This window comes from Bombyx mandarina, chromosome 10, assembly GCF_030267445.1.
Source record: "Bombyx mandarina strain Sakado chromosome 10, ASM3026744v2".
Lineage (NCBI taxonomy): Eukaryota > Metazoa > Arthropoda > Insecta > Lepidoptera > Bombycidae > Bombyx > Bombyx mandarina.
In genome coordinates this window covers 10,851,250-10,874,699 of record NC_143217.1, presented here as the reverse complement: position 1 = coordinate 10,874,699, position 23,450 = coordinate 10,851,250, and the positions used below count along the sequence as shown (strand labels likewise).

Genomic DNA, 23,450 nt, shown 5'->3' with positions numbered 1-23,450 from the left:
GCTACTTACAGTCTCATAGTGATTCGCGGTTTTATTTCCGACGGATCACGCAGAGGCGCGCACATTTTTCATTATGTGAGAGCGAAAAGAATAATCTTTGCATTTGTGCCATGACCCTTTATTGATTTTAGATTTTTAGTGTAAACCGAAACGAATGAAAATATTTTGAATGGAGACGCGTCCGACGAAAGCCGGTTTAAGCGCTTGCGAATGATATAAATCGCTATTCACACGAGCACGGTGAAGCCTAGAAATTGCTCGTACATTTGCAAAAAAAAAAAAAAACAATTAGACCATCGCACGTCCTTTATAATTAAATTAGGAGCTAAGTCAGCAGATTTTGTAATTCATCCGCTCAACGCCCTAACACGAAATGGGCGTCTTAACTCAAGAAACTTGAACCATAAAATTATGATAAAAGGTTCTGTTTTTACGAGTTAAATTCACCACGAGTAGCGTTTAAACACTTAACACCCACATAGGGAATTATAGCAAATTCACCGCGAATATCGTAATATTTAATGACTGCAAAATGCTTTGTAAGGAAAATATGTTAATTCTATTTAAATTGAATGTATAGGCACAAATTTGCTTGGTTTACATCGTGGTAGGAACAGCGATATCAAATGGTAAGCTGAACATACGTTTTTTTGCCGAAACCCTCATTACCCTAAGCGTTAAAGAAAAAGAAAAACAATGGAACGGGACTTGCCATTAAAATAAATAAAAGGAAATAAAGCACAAACCGCAAATTATTTTACTTACCTACTTCTTTTTGATAAAAATGCGAACGGCGCATTAAATTTTGGGGAGAAAGGAAACTCCCTTGTAAGCAATATCGAGCAGGCAAATTTTTCAGATATTGCCTTCAGGTAGCGCACATTTATTATGTACCCGAATATATTACTCTTGATTCATTGACTTTAGATATTGATTTACTTTGCTTGCAGGAGCTGTAGTTGAGCAAGTCCGCGATGAACTAAGCAGCCTTTGATCCGAAGAATCAAGCAGAACTTGTTGTGTACCAAACGCTAACAGTTCGGAACGCACACCCAGGAAGTTTCAGTTTATGTATTGCTCTAGCATTCAAAGTGCTTCCTATCAAAGATCACTACCGAATCCAGTCACAATATCAAATTCTTCAATTGCGTATGTTATTTTAGTGAGCAAAGAACCAGAGGACGTTTGTAATTACATAAAAAATATACTACGCAAATAATAAATAGCATCAGACCCGAAATTTTTATTAGCATGAATGTTCAAATACATTAACATTTTCAAGCAAATCCCTTCATGTTGCCCTGAATTATTGCGACCCTTCGCGACATCAAAGCAAGTTTACAAGGTGCGCGACCGTCTTCTAATATCATTGTTTACGGTTGAAACTTCCAAACTGTTATCACTTCCACAACACCAGCCGGCTGTACATCTCGGCCTTTGCCGAATGTCCACTTGATTTACGATTACGATAAGGTGTCCTAAAAAACTTTCGTGCTTCCCAGCGCGGAACGCAGCCGTACAAGATTTAAAACCGAAAAAACACCACTGGATATTTTTATTTTCCTACTCTTTTATTTAACTTTATGTGTTTACGTTGCCAATTTTTTACAACAAAATGGACAGGCTGTACGACTTTTCGGGCTTTCCTGTGGTCATGTCAATTATTTGTTCATCGTTATTGATAAGATAGTTATTTTTTATATCGTATCGTAATATTCCGATTATTCCGTTTCCGATTCCGTAATATATATAAATAGAGTTATTGAGTTTACAATTCATAATTCAGTACTAATATTTAATAAACTAGCTTTTGCCCGCGCCTCCGTCCGCGTGGAATTGTTATTTTGGCATACCGCTAAATTTTAGCCCACTTCATTTACCTAGAAAGTGAACATATTTTTTAATTATAGAATGTTAAGGAGCTATTTAAACCCCTATTTTGAAACATTATTTATTGGTGCTCCACTTCTATTGGCCTTCCCGTGATTTTATATAGCCTATAGGCTTCTTCAATAAACGGATTACCTAACACTGAAAGAATTTTTTAAATCGGACCAGTATTTCCTGAGATTAGCGCATTCAAACAAACAAACTCTTCAGCTTTATAATATTAGTATAGATTAAGTAATCCAAGTACAAAATACGTTTATGTTACGTTTTGCTATGGGAGGCCAAATTCAGAAGGCTGCATTCAGATTCCGTACTCAGCCGTTCCAATATCGCTGCTCGATATATTATTTCAGGGTGGAGGGACGCGAAGCAATATTAAGTTGTGAAACCGACGATTTACCTAACGGGAGACGCTGTTAACGGAGCAACTTCAACTCGACACTTTGACAACTTATTTCTTGTCTAGAGAGTTGCTAAGCCACTCAGTTTGTGTATACAGTGACTTGATTGTTATTCGACATAAAGGTGATCGCTATTACGTCACTCGAATGACTTTTCAAGGACGGTACTAGTTTGGATTCGAAACTAATAACCTTTGAAATTGTATTGTATTAAGTATCAGTCAATTGTATAGGTTTGGTGAGCCTTTAAAAACTTTATTTGGGTAAACGAGGGTCAGAATACGCAGCGAAATATTTCAACTATTTCAAAAACAATACCGCCATTAAAACAATTTAGTTTAGCAGCCCGTTAAGTGAATACCCAAATCCTCATTCATCTCCGACCGATTCTAGTTCAGGTGGAATAATAAGAGTTTTATTGTTAAGCCCTCAAATTTGGAGTCCAACATTTAAATGCTTACAATTCAAAGGTGACCGCAAATTTTCAAACGAGTATGGCCCTCCATAGAATCAAACTTATTTGCAAACCAATAAATTTCAGCACAGTTCGAGTTGGTTAGTTCATGCCACAGCGACGGCCCGACTGACCACCACTGACCCCTAACTATCATGCAACAAAGCATTCCTTCTCTAAATGTCTAATAATTGTAGCAACGTTTGAAAATGTTCCTTATTTTGGTACTTTTAAATAAGACCATCTTGAATTTAGATGAACTAGTGGTCCCGCAGTAGCCGAAATTCGATTGTAATTAATTAAGATTATATGTTTCAACATTATTATGGTTTTATTATCAAAGACTATTATTATACTTCTAAAATCACAGACTTCGCCAAGACTACACTTTTGACTAATATTATTAAAGACAAACAATATTTAATCTTTTCTCAATTCGACCACAGACTTTAAGCAATAACAAAAGTTTGACAATAAACAAAGACTATATTATGTGTGTGTGAAATATACGATAGTGTGTGTAATGTTTTTTTTATTGATTTAATGTATTTTTATTGCATAATTTACAAAAAATATTAGCATTGTGCACTTCTTCTCTATATTCTCTATAAGTGTGGAAAATTTCATACTCCTCCGTCCGCGCAATTTTCGTAAAAAGGTATACAAAATTTTAGTAGCTTCACGTATTACAACATATTTATGTTCTGAATCATCAACGTACAAGTAATCATTTAGCGGGAACTGCAAAAGCTATAAGTAATATGTTGTTGTGTTTATTGTCTTATTTACACAGCTATTTTGTTTTTTCGGGTTTACATGGCGAATTATCGTGCAAAGATTAATAACGTTGATTTTGAGCAAGTGGACTAATGTAAGGAAGTGTAACAAAATGAATGGACCTGAATTCAAGGGTTCTTTCAAAGCGTCCATTGGCCACAGTAAACTTTTACTGGTAGAATATATTGTGAGTCCAGACAAGTAAGTACCACCACCCTGCCTATTTCTGCCGTGAAGCAGTAATGCGTTTCGGTTTGAAGGGCGGGGCAGCCGTTGTAACGTGGTTGTAACTATACTTGAGACCTTAGAACTTACATCTCAAGGTGGGTGGCGCATTTACGTCGTAGATGTCTATGAGCTCCAGTAACCACTTAACACCAGGTGAGCTGTGAGCTCGTCTACCCACCTAAGCAATAAAAATAAAAAATATTGAAGCTTAGACCGGTGTTGTCAAGGTAGGTAGCGGCATACACTTTGTAATGTATATGGGTTCTAGTAACTACTTAACACCAGGTGAACCGTGAACTACTTTAACCATCTGGATTTTTATTTTATTTTTTATTGCTAATATGTGTGAACGAGCTCAAAGCGCACCTGATGTTAAGTGGTTACTGGAGCCTATAGACGATGAGCCCACGATGTTGCAATTAAAAAATGGAAATACATACAATAAAAATTTCGATCTCATCGAAGGTGATCGCATTCACACTGTTCGATGTAATACGTATTCGACAAAACATTAATCGGTGGATCGTGAATCATTTGTCATCTGCATTGATATAAAATTTATAAGTTACGCTTTGTTAAAATAAGTATATACATATTATTATTTAGTAGCTTATGATCTAGACTATTTATATCGCTGTATTGTAAGCAATCTTAAAACTTTCTCATACCACAATTAAAAGCATGAGTGCAGACTATGCTCTCGCGTAACCAACGTCGCCGACTTCGCAAACGTATATGGCACAACGAGTTTGAATGACTGAAAGCTGTATTTAATTTTGGAGCATTGCAGTGTTGAGCACGCTCGCCTTAAAGTTTCGCACCTTCTCTGTATGTAATTTACATAACTACACATTTAACGCAAACGTTAACAATTGTATCAAAGCAAACATACCTCGACCGCCTCGTTGTTGGATCTTTCATAACCATAACTTCTGTGATTTCACCGAATTTGTTGAAGTAGTCTCGGAGGCTCTCTGAAACAAAATAATGATGAATATCGTTAATAGTTTCTATATTTTTTGTTAAACGAAGTTTTTGAAATATTTTTCTCTGTATAGACTATATGGCCCACTTTCTGTCTTAATATTCTGAATTTTCATAGACACCTTAACGTGAATCTTGTCCATCTGGAAACGTGAGGTCGAAACCTCAATTTATTAGATAATGGCCGACCCACACTTGTCTTAAGCAATGGCGATATGTGAAGTTTTTACTCAGGAGAACTAGCCACAAGTAACATATTTTTGTACCCTAAACCAATAATTGTGTTCGGAGGACAAATATTTTTGTCAAATGAAGAAGAAATTACCTTCGTAAACAATTATATATCAAAAAAAGAATCCCAGTACTCTTTGGATTAGTTATTTCGAAAGTAGATTAGAATTCGAAAAACAATGGACATGTTCTTTGTCTTTTTAAAATCCAAATGTATGATTAGTTTCAGTTTATTTCATAATTACAAAGCCTGATTATGAAAAACTCGTATTCATCACAATGCTGCTACGTGCTTATTAGAGTATCATCTTCCTCTTTCCCTCTTTCTGGGGTTAACACAATAACTTTTACTCTTCCATTCATCTTTGTTTTAGTCATATTCATGTCCACTCTGACTATTTTCATATAATTATAAGTACGATCTATCCGTTTATTTCGCGGTATTTCCCTATCTCTTTTAACCATATGTGAGCTAAGTTTAGCCTCTTCTTCTACTTTTATCAATAGCAGTTACTTTGAAACTTGCTCTAATGTTCATTCCTCACCTCATCCATTCCATAGCTTCGTATGTCATTCATAGTATTTAAAAGTGCGGCCGGGAATAATTCCCCGGAATCAATAGATCACTACTATGCCTACAAATGTGACCTTGAGACATAAATTCGATTACTCAATTACGGCTTGGATTTTTTTATTTATTTATTGCTTAGATGGGTGGACGAGCTCACAGCCCACCTGGTGTGAAGTGGTTACTGGAGCCCATAGACATCCATAACGTAAATGCGCCACCCACCTTGAGATATAAGTTCTAAGGTCTCACGTATAGTTACAACGGCTGCCCCACCCTTCAAACCGAAATGCATTACTGCTTCACGGCAGAAATAGGCAGAGTGGTGGTACCCACCCGCGTGGACTCACAAGAGGTCTTATCACCAGGAACATAACTAACTAAACTAGAGCACATTATTATTTTAGTGAAAATAAACGTTAGAAACCCGTACAGGTTCTTAAATCGCTTTACTACATGTATAAATAGGAAAATGGCTGTATTTAGACTCAATAATGGAACTTAATGAACAACAGATATGAAACCAAATTCATTTTGTTTGGAGACAAGACTTAGATAACCTGTTAAAATTTTCCGATAAGTACTAATTAACAACAAACAGACCAATCACGGGAGGCTTATTGCGGGATACATTCCAATTTAAAGTTGCCTACAATTGGACGGTATTAGGTATTTGTAAATCCGATTGTTTGTCTATACTTTTAAAGTCGATTTTCGTATTGTTTTGCTGAAAAACTTTTCTAATCTGACCGCTGCCGCGGCCTTCGTTTCTGCACTTCGAAACAGTAATGAAAAGTAACGATTGCATGTTGAGTTCACCATTAATCACTATACTAAACCTCCATAAAACATTATTCTAGTTCCTGATGCTCTGTTATCAGTTACCCAACTATATTCGATAACTACAAGTAGCTGGTTTATTTCTCTGTAGTTTTCCAGTAAGCAATAGCGAAATGTATTTTTATTGCTTGCGCAAATAAAAGGTTATAACGTCCACTTGATGGTGAATGGATCGCTCAAACCACAGGTACTACTACGCCGTTTTTGGTTATGAATTTAATTTCTCTGGAAAACGTTTTAATTATGTTTTTAAACAACTTCATAATTTGATATAGGTAAAAGTGCCCCAATGCTTTACCCGCATTGAAACTGTAATTCACACAGTCAATGTTTTTTACTGATGGTAGGACCTCTTGTGAGTCCGCACGGGTAGGTACCACCGCCCCGCCTATTTCTGCCGTGAAGCAGTAATCCGTTTCGGTTTGAAGGGTGGGGCAGCCGTTGTAACTATACTAAGACCTTAGAACTTATATTTCAAGGTGTGTAGCGCATTTACGTTGTAGATGTCTATGGGCCCCCGTAACCACTTAACACCAGGTGGGCTGTGAGCTCGTCCAAACATCCAAGCAATAAAAAAAAAACTTCAAAAGGAATGAAATACGTTACTTTATTTTGGGATAAAGAGTTTTTTGTGCCACTCTCTGGTTCATAAACTACCAGTAGATTCGTGCATTGGTACGTAAAATATAATATCGGCGCAAAATTAAAGACAAACCTATTCAGCATTCTTTGCGTGATTATGTACCAAACCTCTAAATATAGAAACTCTCACGTTATTTTGATTCGCATAAAAACAAATATAAAAATTAAGAGGTCGTTTCAACAACAGCTTAACAAAGATCTGGGTAAAAGAAATTAATTAACAAACAATAATCAGTAGCTATAATCCGTTCTCAACCCTTGTTGTGCCGAGTTACTTTGTTTAGGTGACGGCTTCAATGCGATACTGCGGTTAACAAAATAACATTTTTTGTCTCTTTTAAAAATCACTGAACAACGGAGTCTAGAATAGGTAAAATATAGGTTTAAAATACATTAGAGATCGAAATTCACAACTAAAATAATTAAGCAATATATAAAGTTAAATTAACCAACCAATATATTAAAAGAATAATACTACTTCTGCTAAGCTGTTGATAAGAAAATAGTAGAAAACTAAAATTCAATGAGATACAAAATATGACAGCACCGCAACATTTTTTCAGAAGAAGGCCGGCCTCGAAGATACCAGTCACAAACTAGTGACTAGATAGTGACTAGCTACTCACGTTACGTATTTTGAGATATCAGCGTATATGTAAGGGACTATTTTCAGTTAGTAATTGAGAGTGTTAGATTTTCATTACGAGCCCTTCTTCTAATCTCTGAGTGCCCGATGACTTGTCGTCGACGAATACAAACGTGAAGTTCGTGTCTAGTTGCTTTTATTGGACCAGTGGATTCGGCACAGTTGTTCAACCACCATAAAATTAGCATTTGGCTGGCGAGTAGTAGCATTTTCATTCGAACACAAGTTGCCTCCACCTGAATTATTCGACCGCACTTCTCAACGAATGGGAGATTGGGGACTTCTGTGTCTGATGTGTATTTTTTAGGATGTTAACTTCCTTAAGCTGAGTGTGTCGGGCGGCCATTTTGTTCTATTCAACAAAACAGTTTTAGGCGAAATGTCAGACATAAATCTCTTGTAATGTCAAATTGTTATTTATTGATTAACTTATTCCGGTTGATTCTATAAAAATCAGAGTAAAAAGCTCACAAATACCTTCACAGTCCTGTAACATATCAATATATTTTGTAAAATGCGAATGTTAACGTCAATTTATATTTACCAAATATTCGTTGACCAATTAAAAATATATATTGAGCTAATCTTATCTAGTACCTCATTTAAATAGTTAATCTCCAACTTTAATAGTATCTCATTTAATAACAAAAAGTCAGCAATCAAACTTTACTCTCTTACCGGCTTATTTTAATGACGTGTAGCTTGTAATAAAATATTAATATTGTCAGAGGGGGAGGTCAGGGGAGGCAACGCAGCAGTTGCTCAACCACCATTAAATTGGAACTTGCCACACTTCCTGAAATAGCACCTTGTTACTGCATTACGTCATTACAGGCAACATTTTAATAGAAATACGGCTAACGTGATTTGTGTTTTTAATGAAAATCGTAATATATTTTTCATGGTTTACAGAGAAGACTAGTAGATAGCAAATGTCAGATTTTAAGTTATAAATTGTATTTCACGTGTGTTTATTAGTGTATGTAGGTAATGATTTACAATAAATGAGTAAGTTTGCGGTAAGAAAGTTTTAGTTTCATTTTACAAACCTCATAAGTTACCTTACTTCCTCGGTTCTCGCGAGATGTAATTACACTAATTGTCGGCTGAATCTAGTGTTTATTATTTTTATTCTACTATTATTCCGACATTTCAAATACTTTACCGTAATTATCATACTAAGCCGTAGTAATATTATTTAAAAAGTCACCGCTGGTTCTAATAAAAATAATAAATAAAATATTTAAAAAATATATTTTGTAAAAAGAACGCAGCCAGCAAACGCGAACTTAGTTAAATCATTTTGTTTAATAATTGTCGTTACATGTAAGCAGATACTAAATTTCAGCTTTAACTCTTACAATTAAATCAGAATTACAAAGGTCAGTAGGACGCATTTAGCTATTACACTATAATGAACTCTAATTGCTTCCTCAATCGCCCCAAAACTTGGTTTAATGATCATGTTTAGGCAATTTGTCTTAATAATAATTAATTTCGATGGGTACAACTTAAAATATTACTGACTCATATTAAAATCAAACAGAAGTAATTTGGATTGGAACACTAAGTCATGTTAAGATTTTTTTCTGGTTCCTATTACGAATTTACAAAATCACTATTTATTGTCTTACGTTATAATGCAGTTCATCAGACACAGCCCACTGAGTTTCTCGCCGGATCTTCTCAGAGGGTCGCGTTTCCGATCCGGTGGTAGATTCTGCGAAGCACTGCTCTTGCTAGGGTCAGTGTTAGCAACACTCCGGTTTAAGCCCCGTGAGCTCACCTACTAGTTAAGGTTACGCTGATATAGCCTCTCAAGGCTAGCTTAGGCAGGAAAAAAAATAGCAGTTTTTTATGAGTTATTCATAACCAAAGAAATTAAAATTTTACATAAAACAGTGGTTTTGTCTAATAGCTTAAAGAATTATAAAACTTTGTCATAATTTAGCATTTCACACCATAAGACTCATAGCAATTAGCAATAAAAAACCAAAAATATTGGTTCAACCTACTTTTTGTAATTGTTCTTCCGGCAGTAATTACGCGAATTCTAAAACAACTCTGAATTCAAATGCTCCCTAATTGGCAGTTTTAATCTACTAACTTTTGTACCGAATTCAGCAGAAGTAGGAAACAACTTGTCATGGTCTGTGGTGAAACGAATCAAAACCTTCTAACTGGAAATTTATAAATTTATTTTGCCAAATTATAATATCTGAAGCGGATGATTTGTTTAACTTAAATTTAGCGGATCGCTTTTATTGTGTTTTAAAAATAAAACGAATATGACGAACGAAAATGAAAACTTAAAATACATAGTATGTTTTTGACGTGACAACGTCTTATAATTCGATGGAGCCGGCTGTACGCACGAAAAACCATGACCCATATGGCGTTACCTCGCTCTGAGGCGTTCCATTGAAGTCTTGAAGTGCAAGCGAGAGTGCGCAACGAGCGACAAAGAGGCACAATCGGCCTCCGCGTTCGGCAGCGTTCGACATCTGTTTCTCTCCTACTTGAGTGAGCGATGTATCCGCGTGGACAGCTACTTTAAAATAATACATTTACATGTTTTCGTCAAGTATGAAGTTCAGTGAAAAGTGAATGTAGTGTCAATTGTTTATAGCAGCGATAATTGAAAAATGAAACCATTCCATCAGTATTTTCTTATGACGTTGTCACATTCAACTATCGTCAGAAAACCGACTTTACAGACAACCGTTTTTTTTAGTGGCTGGGAGACAAGCCCTTGGACGAGCTTGTATTATTAATTATTGAAGTCTTCGTAGCCTAAAGGGTATAACGCCCAGTGGATTCGTATCAAGCGATACAACTGTGTCGGTGTTCAAATCTCGCAGGCAGATACCAATTATTGTAATGAAATACGTACTTAACAAATGTTCACGATTGACTTCCACGGTGAAGGAATAACATACTAATATCTATACTAACATTATAAAGCTGAAGAGTTTGTTTGTTTATTTGGTTGAACGCGCTAATCTCAGGAACTAATCGTCCGATCTGAAAAATTATTTCAGTATTAGATAGAAAATAGGAAGGCTTTAGGCTATATAACATTACGCTAAGACGAGCCGAACACTAATAATAAGTAAATGTTTCAAAATCGCTTTTTTTTTCTCTTTTTTAGAGCTTCCGTTGCGTGCGCTGCGGAAACGGGTAAAATATCCCTAAAATAATGTATGACAGAATTGTTCCCCTTTAAAAGTTCATAAAAAAAATCCATGACAGCATTACAATATATCTATATTGTAAGATTGACTCACTATAACTTTTTTATGCTAAACAAATTAGTTCTAAAATAAAATATTATTTGTGAAGGTGTTTTTATAAATATTATATTAATCCCTACCCAAATAAATGCGTTATTTTTTTTTATTGCCCTTGTAGGCAGACGAGCATACGGCCTACCTGATGGTGAGTGGTTACCGTCGCCCATGGACTTCAGCAATGCCAGGGGCAGAGCCAAGCCACTGCCTACCGTTGAGTACTCTCCACAAGCCTTGTTTGAAGAAGGACAAGTCATAGCGCTCGGGAAACACCGTGGAGGGGAGGGAGCTCATTCCAAAGCCGGATGGTACGTGGCAAAAAAGATCTCTGGAAACGCACTGTGGATGAACGCAGTGGCTCCAGGTAGTATGGATGAACTCTACTCCGGTGGCGGGCGGTGCGATAGTAAAAACGAGATGATGGAATCATCTCAAATAATTCCTCAGAGCACTCCCTATGGAACATGCGGTACAAAATGCAGAGAGAAGCGAAGTCCCTCCGCAGACCCAGGGGCTCCAAACGATCCGTGAGAACGGGATTATCGACAATCCGAACGGCCCTCTTCTGTATGGAGTCAAATGAAAGTAGCTGGTATTTGGGAGCCCCAGCCCAAAGGTGGGAACAGTACTCCATGCGAGCTATTCATTACAAGTATTTAACATCGCAGCGAAATAATGATCAAGCGCGTAATAATGATCCACAAGGGGCCTGCCGGCCGGTCCGCGGCGACACACAACAAAAATAATAACAAGAAACACCTAAATCACTTTAAGATAGAAATTGTATTTTTTTCTGGATTTCTCCAGAGTCCCATTATCAGATCATGATCCTGATGATTACAGAACCATTCAGGAAGTCTTTTAACCCTTTCGATAGTAAAAAAGAAAAAATAATTATCAGAATCGGTTCAAGCATTCTCGAGAAATCTAAGAAAGAAAGATAAAAAAAATGGTGGTCGAATGGTGATAGCCTCCTCTTTTGAAGTCGGTTAAAAAACGTGATTTTGGTACCTTAAATAGCTCCTTAGCATTCTATTATTTAAAAAAAATTCCCCTTCTACGGAAATGTAACTTCCACACGGACGCAGTCGCGGGAAAAAGCTATGACCACTTAACACCAGATAAGTGATGAGTTGGAAGTTACTTTTATATCATTATAATTCTTTACCTAATAAAAGCGGTCATTGGAAAGGAAATAAAACATCAAGCGAATACATACATCAATGGATCAACAAGAAAAATGACAGTGACGTTTTAATTGAGACCTTAGAACTATATCTCAAGGTGCGTGGCGCATTTACGTTGTAGATGTCTATGGACTCCAGTAACCACTTAACACCAGGTGGGCTGTGAGCTCGTCCACACATCTAAGCAATAAAAAACTAATAAAAAAAAACATTTTAACATAAACGAATGACACTACACATTGAGTGGAAACCGAAATGCTAATAATGATAAAGTTAACATTAATCTACACTTCATCAAGAATACACGCTAGATACATTATTTTAGGAAATCTGATATTTGCCTAAGAATCGAATTTTGTAGGCTAGAATAGTTAAATGATAGATGAGACAAAAATTCGATCTTTGTAAGCAAGCCATTTTGAATTAGGTTACCAATTCATTTTACATTACATTGATGACCACGATGGTGCATCAAGTAATCAAAATTTAGGCACAAAGCGTGAAGTCCTAGTAACTTTGTGTAGTTGCTGAATGCATAAATTTTCCTTCTATTAATGTGTATAGTAGAAACTTTCAATCAAAACTCGCAGCATTAATGAAGCTACCAATCAGAATGCAAACGAAATCAGTCTGCAGTGAATATTTTATTCTTAACAATCCTTTCCCCGTACCAATTAGCGTTAAAACATTTTGGTACTACAATTTCGTAAATTTGGCATTTAGCCTAACGCGAATTTTTAGTTCTCACAAAAAATGCCGTTTTAATAGTCGCATTCGAATTGAAAATCTATTACTTTATTCTGCTTGTGTACGATTTATTAAAAAAAATCTTCAAAACATTCCGATTAAAATGTAACTTGCCTTAATAACTTAGTTGTCGAACAGATACAATCTAATCTTGGTAAGGTCTTATCATGGGGGTTTATGACCTATGAAAGTATCCATCCAATCCCATTTTTGCAGGATAGCTGTCGGAGCACTGTGGAATGTGATGAATGTAGATCTTCACGACAACCTAAACCTAGTACCGATACTTAAGTATCTTAAGGAAACGTCACAACGCTATTTCGACAAAGCGGCGCGACACGAAAACACTCATATCGTGGCCGCCGCTGATTTCTTATCGGACCGCGACGAGGCAACGCAAAGCCGCCGTCGCCCGAAGCATGTCTTGTCGGATCCCTCGGATTGACCCTCGATGCTTTTAGGACCTTCAAGCACCAGTCACCGTCTTTGTCGAGCTCGTCGATTACGATTACTTCGACGAGCGAACTAATCCAGAACACTGAGTTGTTTCTCGTCGGATCTTCTCACTGGGTCGCGATTCCGATCCGGTGGTAGATTCTGCGAAGCACTACTCTTGCTAAGGCTAGTGTTAGCAATTCTCTCAGGTTGAGCCCGTGAGCTCACCTATCCATACGGGCGTAGCTGGAATACCCTTTTAGACTACCAGCAAATAAGTAGGTAAAATAAATAAATAAAACATCGGGGACATGAAACATTCGAGGTCCTATAATCGTATTTCCAACAGTAGCTATTCAGAATACAAAAAAAACCCTTTTTTTAATGTTTAGATGGCCCACCTGGTGTTAAGTGGTTACTGGAGCCCATAAGCATCTACAACATAAATGCACCGCCCATCTTGAGATATAAGTTCTAAAGTCTCAAGTATGTCAGTACAACGGCTGCCCAGCCCTTGAAACCGAAACGCATTACTGCTTCACGGGAGAAATAGGCAAGGTGGTGGTACTTACCCGCGCGGACTCAGAAGAGGTCCTAACACGAGTAGAAAAGAAGAATTAAGAAGATTCACTTATACTCGTATAACTTAGGAATTCGACAAAAAAAATATGCTTATTTAGTCATCGTCTCTATAGGAATTCCACAAACTGTGACTTCAACCTGTGTGCATCCTAATAAAACAGGCACATAATCATTTAACACGAAAAAACAAAGCGTTACGGTCACTTAATGTTACTTTTAACATTTATACAGTGCTTTCGAATTGTGTCCTCCGTATAAAACGGTCCGGTTAAATGTGTATTGCGGTTGGCCATCTGCCAACGTGGCTGAGAGCACGAATCTGAGAATCTCTCACTCTAATGCGCCCGTCTGTGATGTTTCGACAATTGTAATAAAACATTGAGTAATCAAAACGGCTGCGAACACTTGTGACTTTGAAAGTACTTTTATTTTGACATCGAAGCTCATATTTATATTTCTCGTGTATGCTAAAAATGCCAAATTAGATATTAATAGATTTTTTAATAAGAAATTCTATAAAAAAAAAGATGTGTAGTGTCGTGGGAGACCGGATAGGAACGAAGTTCCTTATTATAAAAATATTAATTTTAAGTTCTATTCAAGGTATAACGAAAATAATTATTCGGGTATACATTTCTTATTTTGTTTTTTTTTTGATAAAAAAAACCTTTACAAAGTTATCAACATTATTTTATTCACAATGATTTATAAAAAATATATAATAATAATATACAAAGAAACAGCTATTTATATGACGTTTTTCCCGGTTAGGGTACCCCTCCGCATCGTCCCATAAGGAACTTCTTTCCAAAAATATTAGTTTAAAGTAAGCTAAGCTCAAGCTGAACCGGCAGTTCAATTCGATATTCGATACTTAAAATATGTTGCGTACATCAAAGTGACTAGGAGCGAAAAACGCCACAGAGTCGACTGAAAACGTTGTAAAAATCACGACGAGACGTGTGAAGTGTCATCGGGGCGTCTCCGTCGAGTGGTGATCGCTTGTTTTTCCCACTTCCCATGAGCGCCGCGGACCGAGCCGCTTCGAGAGCCCTCGCCTCTGATTCCAGCCGGCTGTGTTTTATGAGGTCAAGTGAGAGCCTCCACAAAAAACACGTAACCGCGATAAATTACGCACTGACACATTCAGATTCGCCCATAATATACACGATCGTAATATATTGTTTTTTTACGATTTTTTATCCCGTAGAGCACTTCCGCGAAGGGTGTGTTTCAATCGAATAGCTCTTTTTTTTGTGTTGAAAAAATAAGTAATAGTTGTAACATTTTATGAGAGCAAATAAAATAGAATAAAAAATTAAACTATAACATTATCTTTTGATTGAAAATTGTTCCCAAAACCTACAACATATTGAAGTCAAAAATAAACTTTGAGAAATTCAATTTCGATATATGTATATCAAGCGCTTGCAGATGTTACAACGTCTTTCAATCTAAGGGCACAGAGCGCTTGCCAGTAGACGAACTCCTGTACAACTTTGTTCATAGTGACATTGTCAACTAATCTAGCAACCGACAGCAGGGGAACGTAAACGCCACTATAATTTCAGTCTTGACATGTTTACAATATGAATAAACGTATATTGTAGTAATAAGAGGCGGCTTAAACAATGCGGTCTCGAAATTGCTGGGAATGACGACGAGTCGCGACGCTTTTGTTTGTGAGATGTGTTAACTGAATAAACGTTTATTTATTTGAAGTCGATAATAAATTTTGGGCTTAGATAAAAAACGTAGTCGAAATTTTTATGCATGAGAAAATAATTTTGTTTTGGATTTGTAATAAACTTAGTTTCTGTGTCGTAATGAGACACGTGGTTGTCCACAACCGAAAAACTATACTATATTATAATACTAGAGCGTGCACGTGCCCAGCAACGCCCGTATAGCCAATCATGATATTTCTCAAAATGGTGTGTGGCTTTAAGAACAAGTGCATATTATTATGTACTCTTTATGCAGTACATTTATTCTACAATGTAGGTACCGGTCTTATAGCCTCATTATACTTTATTAACCGGATTTAAACGATTACGATCCCAGAGGCATTGGTATCAAAACTCCTACTTTATTGGTGGTAGGACCTCTTGTGAATCCGCACGAGTAGATACCACCGCCCTGCTTATTTCTGCCATGAAGCAGTAATGCGTTTCGGTTTGAAGGGCCTGGCAGTCCTTGTAAATATACTGAGGCCTTATAACTTATATCTCAAGGTGGGTGGCGCATTTACGTTTTAGATGTCTATGGGCTCCAGTAACCACTTAACAACCAGGTGGGCTGTGAGCTCGTCCAACCCATCTAAGCAATAAAAAAAATCTCAACCTTGAAACCCAGAATGCCCGACTACTTCCCGGCAGGAATAGGTACCAACTCATAAAGCTCACAACCCTATCCTGACCTACATTTTTATCTTAAATTTAATACAAACATTGAACAACAGTTTTGAAATTAACATAAGAATTGGCAAGGTATAATGTATTGTGAAATGTCGTCTGAAAATAAATCAGTACAGATCTTGAGCAATTATTGTTTTAAGCTTCGTCATAGTGTGAGTTTATTGGGACCTTTTGAAAAAAATGCGGTGTCACTGGTTCTATATACATATTATAACGTGTTTTATCTATCGATTCGATCGTGTCTTGAGTTTATTGTCAAAGAAAAAGACATTTTGTAATATTTCTCTTTGTTGATAAGCTCTGTAATAAGATCTTTGCTAATATAAAAAGAAACTGGATGAAGTTGTACTCTTTTACCATATTATGCTTTGAATTCTGATGTTTATCGCTTTATTATTACTTTTTATATAAAAATTAGGATGGATTCCTTCATTAGGAACCCTCCACTAATAAAAACTACGTATCAACATGGCCTTAATTTTACCAATTACCGTTGACAGTAAATATCATCCATCAATTGTTGTTTAATCATTTCCCGGGCTACTGTTAATAGCAATTATATAGCATTATGCAAACGAATAGAATTGCATCACAGGCAATGATTGAGCACGCCATTGCTGCATAGCCCACCTCCAATATATTATCAAGCTATGCCGTATAATTGTCGTGATCTCTGCGAATACCCGTGGCTGTCTCCTGTTGAGATATGAGCTGGCACAAGATACGTTGCTAATTTCGTGACATCCATTCATTTGGCGCTCGCAAACATGAATGGGATCAGACCGCCTGCGGGATCCGGTGCGCGCCAGCACTATCTTATGAAGCGTTTCAACTGGATGGAGTCTTGTAGATAGTGTTGTTGAGATATCTCCGCGACGACGGGTATACGTACACGTTGATGTTATCTGACAAATTCTACTGTTGACTTTTTGCCCGCATTTGAGTTTTGGTTTGCGAATTAAAATAATTTTGCTAAATCATTTGTATACGACAAGTTTAATCGGCATTACAAGTAAGAAAAAAAAACAGTGAAACTAAAGTATTAAATATCATCAGTATTTTCCTTGAATTATTGCGATTTAATTTTTACTGCTGTAAATAGGAAAAAGAGCTTATGTCCGATTTGATGATGATGATGATTTTGATGATTTTGTATGCCATTATGAGAAATGAGCTCGAAGCTCTAACGGCTACCTTTCAAGACCGGATTTGTGAATGTTGCAAAGAACAGATAAGCTATTTTAAGTGGCTATTTTAAGGCACCTATCCGATATTTTTTTTTCCTACCTATGCTGATAGCCTCGATAAGCTATTTCAGCTTCTCCTTGACTTGTAGGTGAGCTCACGGGGCTCTAACCGGGAGTGTTGCTAACACTGGCCCTAGCAAGACCAGTGCTTCGCAGAATCTACGACTGGATCGGAAACGCAACCCACTGAGAAGATCTAGCGAGAAAGTCAGTGGGATGTGTCTATGGGTTAATTCACTCGTCGAGCCCGTCGTAGCAAGCAACGGGTTCGACAAGGACGGTGACCGGAGCGAAATGACTGATACTGTCATTGTACCTTAGGACTGATTTGAGTTTTAGATTGCATTACCCGATACTTCATTACAGTTCATCGCTGAATTTGTTTTGATACGATTAATGTCTAACTACTTAATAGCTGAACTATTTAGTCTACCAACGCTGATAAGGATAAAGTCAGTTTTTAAAAAAAAGAATTTCAGAACAAAACTAGTTAGGTACACTTGAATTTCGAAAAAAGTATTTTTAAAATAAGCAATCTTGTTTAAATCAACGACGTGCAATAAAACTTTACTCGGAGACATGACGATATGGATTTTAAAAGATGTTTAATGATTCATAAACATAAGCTTTCCACCTCAGTTCGGATCGTAAACTTGAGTGTAACGTGTCTGAATATCGCATTACGTACAATACAAATATGATGTTAACTTTGAAGATTCTGCCATATCTGTGCACCTGGTCGTGCGAAAATGTTCTATAATGAAATAACTATTGCTATGTTAACTATTGTTATGTTAACTTTTTTTCTTTCAAATATAATACCTGTAAATATAATATTTACTTGGAATCGCGAGCATGACGATGGGTTACGCTTATAGATCAAGACGTCAGAGCACATTGTAAGCGTAAGCACTAAAGCTTAAGCTTTTCCGCAAAAAAGTAATGCGTTTCGTTTTAAAAGGTGGAAAAAAGCTTAAACCTCATCTTCCAAGATCAGAGGAACTAATATTATTTATTTATTAGCTACACAAGATTCACCTTTTTAACTTAAACCTTTTTTTATCTATATGTCACTTAGCTCTAGCGAGCTGAACTTCGGTGATGTGTATTTGATCTAAAAATATTGAGTGGTCGCTGGACCCCACTAAAATCACAGCGCGAATAATCCGCCAAACTGTTGAGATTAAAAAATAGAAATGTCAAATAAAGCGAAACCTATACCCACGGGAGTTCTCTTATTCGATAACGTGAAGACGTTCGACAAAGTCTGGCATAAGTTGTTTATTTACAATTTGTACAACATGGACAAAGAGTGGTGCTCATCTTACGAGATCGCTTGTCGATCCGTTCGTTTCCGTCGAGGATCGAGGATCTTACCCTATCAAATCTTGGTCGCAAGTCCAGCAAGACTCCGCAGCTCTCTCCCCGCTACTCTTTCTTTTGTGTATCAATGAAGCACGCCGGTCACCGGCGTCTCAGCTAGCCCTCTTCCCCAATGATATTGCTACTTCTACTCCGGTAGGAATATGTTGTATATCCATCACAAGCTCCGGGCCGTAACCACCATGCAATAGTGTTTCTGCATGGACACCATACTACGAAAATGACAGCCAGGCTCTTTAAAAGCAGACGCCTTGTCGCTACCTCTATCGATCTATATCTTTATCGATACCTCTATCTCTATCGATACGATACCTCTTCTAGTATCACGTCCATATTAGGTGTGGGAACGCCGTACTCCTGATCGCTTTCTTTGATAAGCCTGATACCCTGGCTCACAAACGTCAAATAACTGGAAGTCACCCCCGATAAAGCCATGTAATTCCGTCCCCATGTTAAATTAGTTCACGATCGAGCCGCGTTCGTACTCAGCAGGCTCTATCCGATGATTTGCAAGCGTAATAAATTGTCCCTTAATAAGGTGACACTGTACATAACTTGCATAGTACACACGGTCAAGACTTATTAAAGTAGTGTTCGCTCACGTGACTCACATCCACATAAACACCCTGCGACTTGGATTTAGTACCAATCTATAAGTATCTAAAGACAGCGTCATAACGCTTCTTCGAGGAAACAGCACGGCACGATATTTCTGTTATCTTAGCAGTCGTAAATTATATCCTTGACCCATACGACGATCTGCAAGAAATAGTGATCATGGGCGATCTACCCGTTCCGCTCTGTGCTGTTAGACGCTGTTAGATGCTACTGGTAGCAGAGCCAAAGCATAGATCACTTCACTCGTCAAACTTTCTACGCAAAACTTAATGCTTAAAGTAAGCCCGCTGAGTTTTTCGTCGGACCTTCTCAATGAAATGCAACTCCTATCCGGTGGTAGATGGACTCCGATGCTGTTGTTATTGTGCTGCTAGGCCTCCTCTGGGGGCACTTGGGTATCTTTTAGCCCACCTAGGCTAGCAAAGCTGGAAAAAAGCTTTGAGTCATGAGCTATACTTCAATCCCATAAAAAAATAAACATGGACACGTACTTATAAGTACACGTAAAAGTAGCATATTTGGGGGTTCAATTTAATACAAAGAACGATCCATGTCCTATTTAATGATAGTTGTAATTGTTAGTACACTAAAATAAGATTAAAGAATCACAATGGCAGGTATACAAATAGAACTATCCAGTGCCGTGACCCCGAGTGGACTATTCTGAGTTTAATTCATTGAGCTGAGCTCCATCTGGGATTACTTGAGTCCGTCACAGAGGACAAGCTTTAGATCTTTCATAGGAACTTAGATAAGTTTTGAACCTATAGGTATTTGAATTGAGCAGTTTAAACTGTATTGTCTAAAACACGTTTTAGATCAAACATGCCAAAGTATACATTGTGATTCAATGATACTATTAGGTATTCTACAGATTACTAGAGCGTCATGTATTTATTATCTCCATTGATTACCACTACCTATTTTGACTTCGAGCGCAGATGAAAATGTATCATACATGCAGAAACAGCCATGGTTTGTCTTATATATTGAAAAAGAGAAATTGTAATTGTAAAGTTATTCTTCTCTCACGCAGTAAGAGAGGAACGCAGTTATTGGTTTTTCGCGAGACTTTGCGGGCATAGACTGCGTTTCATCCCGACAATTTCAAAAAGATCTCAATATTTTTGGAATACATATCTAAGCTAGCTTGAAACGTGTTAAAAACTTTTCGGCCTAACGTTATATTTATTTCTTTTATTCATAATAAAATTAAAATCAAATAAATCAACATTTCGTTAAAGGATAATTCCAAAACGATGCTAAACCGTAAGATACTGTTCATTACTTATGTTATTCTGAAAATAACTTCCAAGTTAGAACATATGAAATTATATTAAAATCGCCAACATTTACTAATTATTCTTTCGTGACCACATAAATAACGTAGTACCTAGATATTGTTAAAGCAATCAAATAAGCAGTACGTTAAAAAAATAACTCAATTGTATCTATGAGGGTCGAAACTAATAATAAAAATATGGTCACACAATTTCAACTATAAAAGATTGCAAATATGTCAGTCACATTGGAAATTACGATTTTAAATTGTTTATTTATAGAAAAAATAAAACTCATTAAAATATATCCGAAACGGTTATTATTTAAACATTCCTTATTACTTTTAAATGTTTAAAAAAATATTTCTGAAATGAAAACAAAACATAAGCAATTAATTTCTAGCTTGTATAACATTCTTAAAACGTCTCAGTGTCCAGAAGTGTATCTTGCAGATTTAATAGACAATGCCGAGAAGGATAGAGTTTCTTGTAAACTTCACTGGCAACTTGGATAAGTTTCTGCAGAGACCCTGTCCTTAAATTGGAATGGGCACCAAAATAACTTGAGTTGCTTCGTTGTCAACTATTGAACTACTATATTGAACTAAGATAACAATACAAACAGATTATATATTCCAACCTCAGTGTAATTGTCATTAGTATTATTATATTTCATCACAGTATTAAGCTCTCGATTTAGCTCGTTAAGATTTTAAAGATACACTGCATAGTTGTATCGCAGCACATTTTTTCTTTCATCATTTAGATACATACTATAAACGGAATTTTCAAATTCTAAAATCACATTCATTCGATCAGAAACTTAGTAACTCCTTTTTAGATAAGCCGTAATTTGTTATCATAACCCAAGAGATAATCTATACTTCAAGATAATAGTTTCAAAAATATCATAATCTTATTTTTTTTAATTGCTTATATGGGTTGACGAGCTCACAGCCCACCTGGTGTTAAGTGGTTACTGGAGCCCATGGACATTTACAACGTAAATACGCCACCCACCTTGAGATATAAGTTCTAAGATCTCAGTATAGTTACAACGGCTGCCCCACCCTTCAAACCGAAACGCATTACTGCTTCACGGCAGAAATAGGCAAGGCGGTGGTACCTACCTGCGCGGACTCACACGAGGTCCTACCACCAGTGAACGTCTATTAGAGAAGATTTCAAAACATACTCAGAGAGTGATGCAGACATACCCTTTATTTAAATTACAGTTCTACTAGACTACATACCGCACCAATAATCAATTTATACTATTTTGTAATTGGGTTAAATGTACATTTATTTTAAAAGGAGGAAGGTTTAATTTTGCTTGTCGAATAGACGGCAAAGTGATGAATTTAGAAAGCGCCTAAAAAAGCCTATTTTGAATAAAAGTTTTTAATTTCGATTAAGCGTGCCATAATCAACAGACCAAAGCCTGAACTTTGCTCTGTGTTTTGGATATCAAAAACCCACAGTTACTAATTAATATAACAAGAATAAAATCCCGAATATGAAATACATTTGAGTAAAATACTACCTGATCCAGACCTCGTTGTATAGCAGTCGTGATCACTTCATCAGTGTTAACAGTATCATTCCATTTCTTCTCGTGAGTAACTAAGAGATTCGGCAAAAAAGGCAAACAATGCTCTTTAGTTCTTGATCCTAAGATCGCCAACTAGCATTTAGTAACTAATGGTAAGGCCGTTCGGGTGGGTGGTGTCCTGCCCAATTTTAGCACGGAACAGTCAGGCGCTCCAATTTCAAGATAGCCGCTATACAAAAGGGTTGAGAATTTGGACCTCATGCCTCAAATTCAGTGGCGGCGTTCATGTTTTTTTTTTAATTTATTGCCTGGATGTGTGGAAGAGCTCACAGCCCACCTGGTGTTAAGTGGTTACTGGAGGCCATAGACATCTACAACGTAAATGCGCCACACACCTTGAGATATAAGTTCTAAGGTCTCAGTATAGTTACAACGGCTGCCCTGCCCTTCAAACCGAAACGGATTACTGTTTCACGGCAGAAAGAGGCGAGGCGGTAGTACCTACCCGTGCGGACCCACATGAGGTCCTACCACCAGTAAGATCTATCATCATGTTGTAATGTCTATGGGCTATGGTAATTACCGAACACCAGATAAGCTATTACAACCATTTTCACAATAAGAAAACTAACCAGGCAATAAAATATCAACCTATATAATTAAAAGTTAAGTTTCATTTGTATGTTTGACTTCTGTGCGTTCATAAACGCATTCGTGATGAAAATTGAGATAACTGTTGTTGGTACTCCGGGGAATATGCAATTAGCGATGGTAAAAATGGGTTGAACTAATGAACATATGGGCAGCCAAGTCGGTGGTGATTATTGCAGTCTACGCACGGCTTTTTCAGGTGATTAGGAGGAGTTCGCTGGACTTTCACCGACGCGTTGGAGACTGTAGGCTTGACATTTCAGAAATCAATCGACCCTGACTCCTTATCGCTTAAGAAACCGCGCCCGAACGTTGAATGAAAAGTGAGTGAGTCAAACGAAGCAGGCGTAGCGTAAAAAGATGCGGTCCTCGCGACGGCTACTATACTTTAACGTTTTTC

The 23,450-nt window shown here is 37.0% G+C and overlaps 1 protein-coding gene across 6 annotated transcripts in view; it reads right to left on the bottom strand.

Moving 5' to 3' along the window:
- Window positions 1-23,450, bottom strand: part of Rbp6 (RNA-binding protein 6) — a 564,515-nt gene that overhangs the window by 332,845 nt on the left and 208,220 nt on the right. For all 6 annotated transcript variants that reach the window (XM_089730415.1, XM_089730414.1, XM_028174640.2 and 3 more), the window contains exon 3: window positions 4,643-4,724. In XM_089730415.1, coding sequence (XP_089586541.1) covers window positions 4,643-4,724 — 82 coding nt within the window. The remainder of the gene's footprint in view (window positions 1-4,642; window positions 4,725-23,450) is intronic.